Genomic DNA, 9,305 nt, shown 5'->3' with positions numbered 1-9,305 from the left:
TCCAAGGAACTGTCAAACCTGTACCGTTACCACTTGGCCAGTACAGGCTTATTCGGACCTTGGTTGATCCGGACCTGGCTGATTCGGCCCATTTAATGGTTCATTCGGACATTTGTTCAATATGATTCAAGCCTTCATTTGATGGCTGATTCGGAGCTTTTACTGGCTTATTCGAACCTTCTTAAAAACAGAAAAGAAATTGAAACAATAAAGTAAAGAAGTAATTTATTTAATGAAACTATCAAGTACATATTCTATGTGAAGTAATAGCACCTTACTAAAAAACGGAAAAGAGACTCAAACAGTAAAGTAAACAAGTAATGCATTTAATGAAAGTTTCAAATGAACATTTCATTTAAGTAATAGCAAAATAATTGGTTGAAATTAAGTTCCAAAAATAGTTACATATTATATCATCTAAAACAAGGAACTATAACATAAACTAATACTAAAAAAGTACTTTAAATTAAGTTGCTAAAATAATTACAGTATTTCATCTAAAAACTTAGAACTACAATTGAAAATGATATTTTCTAAAATAAGTTCAAATATTTCATGCAAAATATACGACTAATAAGGTAAAAATTGCTTAATGAATGAATTGTTAGGAAACATTTCATTTACACGGGGCATAGTCTATATAGCTGAACATTTGTTTCAGTAACTGAATATTTGTTATTTTCTTCTCACTGTAATCCTTCCATAGTCTTGTGAGGCGCCCTTGCACTTTCTGAACCTGTTTTCTTTGATATTTATCATAAGTGAGTGCTTCCTAATGAACTGGGAAACAGTGAATGAGGTCCGAATCAGACACTACATGGATCCGAATTATTCAGAACATGAATCCGAATCAGCCACAACATGGGGTCCGAATCAGCCACAACGTGAGTTCGAATCTGGTCAGAATAAGCCATGGTCCGAATTAGCCAAGGTCCGAATAAGCCTGCATCCTCAACGTGGCAAGCCCTTCAGGCCCAGGCAAGGATAATTATGATTTGGCGGGACCCTCTCCGCTTTCTGCATACAGTAGTGGGCACCTAGCCGCCTTGTTACGCACGCCCTCGATTCACAGGCGTGCATTGAGGAGCGGAGGGTGGGAGGCAGTGACCAGAGACCCTGACAGCATTCCTCACACCGACGCTCTGCGCGCCCTCACCAAACAGTACAATATTATCACTGTTTTGGGTCTACACGCCTATCGCACATCCCATGTGCTGCTGGCTTGCCAGGTAGGTTGACCAATTATTTCATGCGCAGGAAAACCAGGGAATAGGAGTGATCATCCAGACGGGAGTGAATATATATAATTAAGGCGTTATATGGATGATGGGCGAAAAGGATGCTAGCTGCTATGTACCGTTGGCTGCTGTGTATACCGGCTGCTATGTACGTAGAATCTAATGGTGCACAGAGACTTGTTCCTAGCGAAGTTTGTTGGGTGAGTAATGGAGACTTGCGGATGATAGCTACTAGAAGAGCAAAATGAGGTTAGCTACTGAACCAAGCTCACGAGTATGGGAAATTTGTATAGTTTAACTGATATAGTTTAGCTACATATGCAGTACCTTCATGCGCGTTGTGCAGGAGAGGTTATGGATGCCACTGCAACACAACCACGATGCAAACTTAAAGGTGAGGGGATTTAAGTAATTTAATGGACTAGACGGACATCAAAATGAAAGATATGAAATAATCAAATGAACCGATGAAAAAATGAAATTGAAAGAAAGCTGAACCAAATGCAATAATTACAATGCAAAGACAACACTTTTCCCGTGTTGTGTCACCACTACACCTCTCTTCCCTCCCTCTGTTGCCACACACAAACCGATGCGGTGAGTGCATGGCGTTCAGTATCCACCTTCATCTTTCCTCTATATCAGCAACTCTTATTCATTCTCTCTCAACAAATTTCGCATCCCCCTTGTATAATTATCTCTTTCCCTTCCACCTTTTACACTTTCCCCACACCCTAATGCATTATTCCCCTTGTAATCACACGCCCGTCCCTTCGTTAAGCTCGTTTCCACTTCTCATATTAATAACTCTGTTTTTGCCTGTTTAGGAACTCGGCGTGCCCTACGTGACTGTGTTCGGCGGCACCGACGTGAACGAGTGCGTCAGAGATGCCGTGAAGAAGGAGGTGATGGGACGGGTGGTGGCTGGCGCTAAGAGCCTCGTCGCGTTCCATGACTCGATGCGAGACGCTGCTCTTCAAGTCTGGGTGAGTGACGCCATGTCAAGATCTGCGACGGGAGTCTGACGTGACTACGAAAGCTCACGTGTTGGGTAGACAGAACGACTTAGGAATGCTGCGACTTTCGGCAAAATTTCCGTTTCGACTCCCAAGTTTCTGACGGAAATAAACGGAAATGAACTACAAGTCACAATTTTCGAGTTTATCAGTGTATCATCACACTTTGCGTTACAGACACCATTAAGACATGCGCTAAATCGTCCTCGTCCCTCCCACATTCCTTCCGACCAAACTATGGTTAAAGAACTATATCCAAATTCTGGATATTGTCAACCTAGTATTGAAAATCACAAGAATTACAAATCCATCTTTTTTTTTTTTTTCGGCATCTCTAAAGACTGACTGCATTGTTTGAGGATGATTTAATAATCGACAAAACACGTCCTTATAGATAGTGTAATAGCTGCCGTCCACTGATATACACATAAGGGTACATGCTCGTGTATAACATGCAATCATTCACCATCACATGCGTGCTGTTTAGATGAATCAAATAATGCGAATACAAACAATACACTAGTTATCGCTCACTTATACTTGTCAAAATACGGCAAGTGAATCATATATTTAGTTAGTTTCCGATTTTCAGATTGAGAGAAAGTAGTAACTGATACTGAAAGGAAAATAACAAAGCCAGAAGTAATGAAGTAAAAACGAACCAGTATCGGTGTCTCAGCTTCAGGAATCGAGTCAGTCCGGTCACCACTGATGTGCCGACGCCATGGGGACTGCCAGGGATCGGCAGCTTTTATCTTTCTACTTTTGTTTATGCGCTTGTACACCAGGCCACACTGTAAACACTTTTTTAGCACTTCATCGACCTATTCTACAGAATTAGTAGTCTTCTCAGGATCAAGAATATCACCTTGCTTTGAGTGAGCACCACTATAGCAGCCTCCACGACGCCACTGCCGGCCACACACTGCCTGCTTGTGTTATTGGGTGGCCACTGCTCTCTGACACTTCTGCCTGATTGGTGAATTTCACTCGTAACAAACTTCAAGATTTAATATCGTAATAACTTTTCACCTCACAATAAAATAACTACCAAAAAGGTGCATGAACTACTGTATGATATATTCTTATCACTCACTTATAAATTTCAGTTACATAATGCAGTTATCGACAAAGAATAACTACGCGCTTTCGATACTTCCTGTTGATGGTCAAAACAGTCGTTTTTGATAGTTGTATCACTTTGTAGCTATATAAAGCCATTCGTGTAATATATATCTCTGAAAGGGGTGCAAATACCTGTTTTGGGAGGCGGAAAACGAACACTGGCTATGATGTCAGAAGCAGACTGGCTGTTTTTTTTTTTTTTTTTTTTTTTAATATTAGGAGCTATAAATTACCTTCAAATTGAGAGATGATATAATGAACAGTATGACAATGACATGCTCCTATATGAATGGTCATCAGTAATTTTCTCCCTTAATTTTAACATGATCCGTGCTCTTTAATCTTTCCTCTTCCTCGTTAGCACAGTTGAATACCAAAACATGATTCAGTAATTCACATCAAAAACCATAACAGCCCAGCTCGCCATATTGGTTAATATTGTAAACACCAAACAGTATTTCACACATTTACATCAATTATCACTGCAAATTACATTATATTTCCTATTAACAACTCACAAAAAGAGAATTACGGCGAGTTGAACGCGACCTCAACGTGACGGGGTAAAACATTCCCATCTATCTCGGTGATTCATCACAAAAATACGTTACTTTATCGTCAGTCCAGATTAATTAAGTTATGAATGCACCACCCTTCCTCCCTTTCCAGTGCAAGCCACGCGTGGATTTTACTAATCAAATTAAACTCTTATCCACGTAAACTTACACAACTTTTTTTTTTTCAGTGGATAAAGTGATGATATGCGTGTACACGTCTTTCTTCTTTCTCTTGACAGACATCTTTTCCTATCACGGTACAATAAAATTAAAGTAACTGAAAGAACACCATTTTGATCTATAATTAAAAAGAATGAAAACAAACAAGCAACGAAAATGTTCTATGTGCGGACAAACAATAGAAATAGTTTTACTGGAGAATACGCTTCAAATTTGAGTCCGTTTTCTTAGATCTAAGAAATATTGTGACACTCTCTCTCTCTCTCTCTCTCTCTCTCTCTCTGGACGTCTCAAGGCATCAGGTAAGCAGGAAGTGCACATTCGTCTTACAGAGTGACGCGTAACATGCAAGAACAGGAGTGATTAGTAAGTACTTGAGTTATGTAGCACAGCAGAACAGTAACATGTTATATATATATATATATATATATATATATATATATATATATATATATATATATATATATATATATATATATATAATTTTTTTCTGATTCTAGGAAGTATCTTCTGTCTAAATGAACTGACGAAGGATAAACATGCTAAAACTAATGTTGATTTTATTTTCTTTCATTCATCTCGCTAATGTAAAATTCATGTAACTCATTGATCCCTGACTTTCATATTCCTTTTCTTCCATAATTTATGTTGTCACTTCATTCTCAAATTTGAGCAGCACTTATCATCCTGCCTCTTTTCCCCCAGCCGTCAATACTCCCGAATAAAATATGGATAATGCCTCAAGCTGTTGTAGTTGATCCCAACTTGGACTTCGACGTGTTATCATACTTAAATGCGAAAGAGGCAGCTCACGTAGAGAACAGAGCTCACAGCAGCGATCATGACACAGCCACCTTACACCACGAGAACAAGGGCGCTGAGAAATCTGTTCAGTCAGCAGGAAGGAATGAAAGCACAAGGCTAGAGGAATGTAGCGCCTTGGGAAAATTTTGCACCACAGAAAACGTTCCACCGCATGAAGGTAAAGGGGCGACTGCACGAAACGAAAACGTGAACACTCGGACAAACGGGATCCTATGTAAGCCACAAATGGAAGGGTTGTCTGGACTAGTGGAATTGCCTGCACTATTTCAGCCGTTGGTATTGATGGTGGCTGGACTCCGCCCTGTTAAGGTGAGTAGTGTACGCGGTCATGTGCGTGTGGCCTGAGTGTGCTGAGCGTGAGCACGATTAATTAATAATGTTGACTTATACAAGCAAAGAATATATAGCTCTTTACTGTTCATTGCACCATTCTTCAAGTTCATTGAGTGTGGAGTGTAATGGGTACATGCACTTTAATAATCATCTACAAAGCAGCTTTATTCTCTAACTTGAACTTGTAAATGACTCGGTGACATTTGTTCTGCTGCTGCTAAGAAAGAAGCAGCTTTCTCAGCAAACTCTATCTCAGCATGCTCATCGTCTTCATTCGTTATTCTGTTTGGGAAGAGAAGTAATAAAAATATAATATCTATACTCTTGTCTAAGTGTAGGTATAGCTAGTTAGCGACCACTAGAAGTCAAAACACTCTCTCTCTCTCTCTCTCTCTCTCTCTCTCTCTCTCTCTCTCAATATTAAGTTATCGTTCCAAATGTCATGAATTAAATTTGTCGCTTGAATGACGCACGGAGAACGCAAAAAGGCATTTACGTTTTTTTAATCAACGATATCATGTTATTTTTGAGGCCTTGATGCATGATCGGAATGACAAATAGAGAGAGAGAGAGAGAGAGATTTATAAAATATTCAAGGCCGTACCTCTGCTCGCACAGACCTAACAACGCCACTGCATGATGGACATTGGTACGCTGGATACATTTGTAGTGAGACGTGAGTGTGTGTGTGTGTGGACTTGACAATATCTGGTGGGCACGGTGGAGTAAGGATGCCCATTGACCATTATGATGAGTTAATTAATAAAAGTGAGCGTGGTGGCCAGGACGTGCTGTTCCTGACGGAGGCGTGGAGCGAGTGGCAGCAAGCGCGGGGAGGATATGGTCGCTTCCTCATCGTTGGGCCCTCTCTTGACCCTCATTATGCTGACCACGTGCTCATCCAAGTCAGCAGGTGAGGACGAGGATGTATGGGAATTGTTGTGACTGGCATGTTGCAGTTTCTCTCAATATCTATTAAAAGTTGTTAGAATAGAACAGCTGTGCCTAGTACTGACTCTTTCTGTTTTCTCTATTTATCATTATTCTTCTCATGACTCCTCTCTTATTCTCCTGTTTTCTTCTGTTATTTCCCTCTATTTCTTTTTCCTGTTCTATATTCATTTAATATATAATTACCACAGAATGAGTGCAGTGAAGAGGAAAGGCTGATTAGGTGAAGGAGGCTTGTGAAGGTAAATACTCACAAAAGGAACAGAGATACAAATCCCTTTAATTTTCATATTAATATCAGGTCCTTGAAACTCTTAAAAGTTTTTGTGGTCAGCGTTATACTAATAAAAGTCTATTACCGGCCGTCTGTCTTTTTCCCGGTAAAATATAGAGTCCTATTTATATAATTTATCAGGATCTGCTCTGCTTGGCAGAGAAACCAACCATTTCATTTTGAATATTCCAACTGCACACTTCACTTTTGTGGTTCACCTTCAATGGCACCTAACGTTCATCACTTTGTCTCCCTCAATAAGAAATTCGTAAATACTCATTCATAATATCCCTCTTTTCACCATCATCAATATCCACAACTTCACTTCAACATTTTTCCACACTATGACTCACATCACATCATAAAACACCTCTCACGATTTGATCCCTCCCCTAACACCCTTTCTCTTACCTTGCCATTCCTCCTCCCCCTTCAACATCATCCTAACTTACACCATCTCACTCCAACTCGCTGCTGACTTTCCTTACTGTTCTTCCACCTGTGCGTCAACCATTCCTCATTCCAGGTTGAGTGGCGTGCGTGTGTGCCCCAGTCTTACCCCTCGGGAGTGTCAAGCTGTCATAAGGAACGCCACCGTCCTGGTTAATTCATCCCGCTCTGAGAGTATGGCAAGCTCGATTATGGAGGCAATGGCTCTTGGTGAGTGTCTGTTTGCCCATTCCTTCCCTGACTTTTTTTTTTTGTCTCGTTGCTCTTATATCTTTCTCATTCATTCAGTTTTTTTTTTTTACGCTGTTTCTTCTTTTTCTTCATTCCATTTATTCACTCACTTACTTCTCTTTCTCTTTTATTCATCCACTTTTGTACATAATTCTTTTTTGGTTTACATTCCTCCAGTTCATCTAGTTTCCATTTTTACTCTTATTGATCTTTCTTTTCGCCCTTCGTTTTTTCATCTATTCGTTCCATTCCTCCGTCTCTTCTTCCCCACCTTCCCTTCTTTCATTCATCCTCTATTTATTTTCCTTTCCTTCTATTACTTACTTCCCCTCTCTTCCATTCTTCCTTTTATTCCTTTTCGTCTCATATCTCCTGTCTTTTTTCTTCCTGACCTCACTCCCTCTACAATCTTCATTCTTTCCGTGTCGTCTTCCCCGATTCTCACACTTTTACTTTCTCTTCTTACTTCCATTATGCCTCATATCTCTTGTCTCTCCTCTTCCCACACTCATTCTCTCTACCTTCTTCACTCTTTCTGTCTCGCTTTTCCCTTTTTTTTCAATTTGATCTTCCTTGATGCTATTGTGCTCCTGTTACTTTTAGGATCCCTGAACAGAGAAGGCCGGCAGATGAAAAAACAAAAACAAAAACAAATACCAAGGGAGAAGAAAAGCCAGCCATATATTGCAATGTAAAAGTTTTAGGTTTTATTTGAATTCTTTATTGAGTTTGCTTTTCTTCTCTCTGTATTGTTGTTGTTGTTGTTGTTGTTGTTGTTGTTGTTGTTGTTGTTGTTGTTGTTGGTGGTGGTGGTGGTGGTGGTGGTGGTGCTGGTGGTGGTAGTGGCTGTAGTGGTAGGAATGAAATCTGTTATAGTAATATTGTTTTTTTCTGATGGTTTTAGTAATGGTGTGTGTGTGTGTGTGTGTGTGTGTGTGTGTGTGTGTGTGTGTGTGTGTGTGTGTGTGATGTGTGTGTGTGTGTTTCACTGTTTGATCTGCTGCAGTCTCTGACGAGACAGCCAGACGTTACCCTACGGAACGAGCTCAGAGCTCATTATTTCCGATCTTCGGATAGGCCTGAGACCAGGCACACACCACACACCGGGACAACAAGGTCACAACTCCTCGATTTACATCCCGTACCTACTCACTGCTAGGTGAACAGGGGCTACACGTGAAAGGAGACACACCCAAATATCTCCACCCGGCCGGGGAATCAAACCCCGGTCCTCTGGCTTGTGAAGCCAGCGCTCTAACCACTGAGCTACCGGGCGTGTGTGTGTGTGTCTGTGTGTGCAATTCACCACGGTCGTCTGCTGGTCACCCAGCCAGTCTTCCCTTTTACGGAGCGAGCCCAGAGCTCATAGACCGATCTTCGGGTAGGATTGAGACCACAACACACTCCATACACCGGGAAAGCGAGGCCACAATCTCTCGAGTTACATCCCGTACCTACTTGCTGCTAGGTGAACAGGGGCTGCACATTAAGAGGCTTACCCATTTGCCTCGCAGCGCCCGGGACTCGAACCCAGGCCTTCTCGGTTGTGAGACGAGTATCCTAACAACAACACTACGTGGTGTGTGTGTGTGTGTGTGTGTGTGTGTGTGTGTGTGTGTGTGTGTGTGTGTGTGTGTGTGTGTGTGTGTGTGTGTGTGTGTGTGTGGCGTTGTAAGAGTGATGGTGTGAGAAGTTTCAATTAATGCACATCTTTAATGAAATATTTTTTTTACGTGAGGAAATTAAATGATGAACGGGTAGAGCTGGTTGGCGTCTGAACACAAAACATACAAACACACACACACACACACACACACACACACACACACACACACACACACACACACACACACACACACATTGTAAATAGATCAGGGAAAGGGATGAGGAAGAAGGGAAGAGAAAAAAGAGAAAATAAGTAAGGAAAGAATGTTTATGTTGTTGAATAACCTGATGGCGTCTGGAGAGGGAATAACAGGAGGGGGAAAGACGGAGCCTCAAGATAAAGGAAAGGAAGGAAAAAAAGATATATAATTCTTTTATAAAACAGATAAAGAAAACATTATTGAATATATTTTTTTAGACAAGAAAAGATGGCGGACATAATTATCTTTGTGGATGCTAA

General features: G+C 40.8%; 1 protein-coding gene across 1 annotated transcript in view; it reads left to right on the top strand.

Moving 5' to 3' along the window:
- LOC123505366 (glycosyltransferase 1 domain-containing protein 1-like) overlaps positions 1-7,813 on the top strand; it is a 16,739-nt gene extending 8,926 nt beyond the window's left edge. The window contains exons 4-9 of the mRNA XM_045256585.1: positions 1,073-1,229; positions 2,066-2,224; positions 4,822-5,250; positions 6,060-6,187; positions 7,026-7,207; positions 7,797-7,813. Of these exons, the coding sequence (XP_045112520.1) occupies positions 1,073-1,229; positions 2,066-2,224; positions 4,822-5,250; positions 6,060-6,187; positions 7,026-7,207; positions 7,797-7,813 (1,072 nt within the window). The remainder of the gene's footprint in view (positions 1-1,072; positions 1,230-2,065; positions 2,225-4,821; positions 5,251-6,059; positions 6,188-7,025; positions 7,208-7,796) is intronic.
- Positions 7,814-9,305: the final 1,492 nt, after the last annotated feature.

The sequence above is a fragment of the Portunus trituberculatus genome, chromosome 18, assembly GCF_017591435.1.
Source record: "Portunus trituberculatus isolate SZX2019 chromosome 18, ASM1759143v1, whole genome shotgun sequence".
Taxonomy (NCBI): Eukaryota; Metazoa; Arthropoda; class Malacostraca; order Decapoda; family Portunidae; genus Portunus; species Portunus trituberculatus.
Note: the sequence above shows the minus strand (reverse complement) of the source record. Positions and strands in the feature narration are given on the sequence as shown.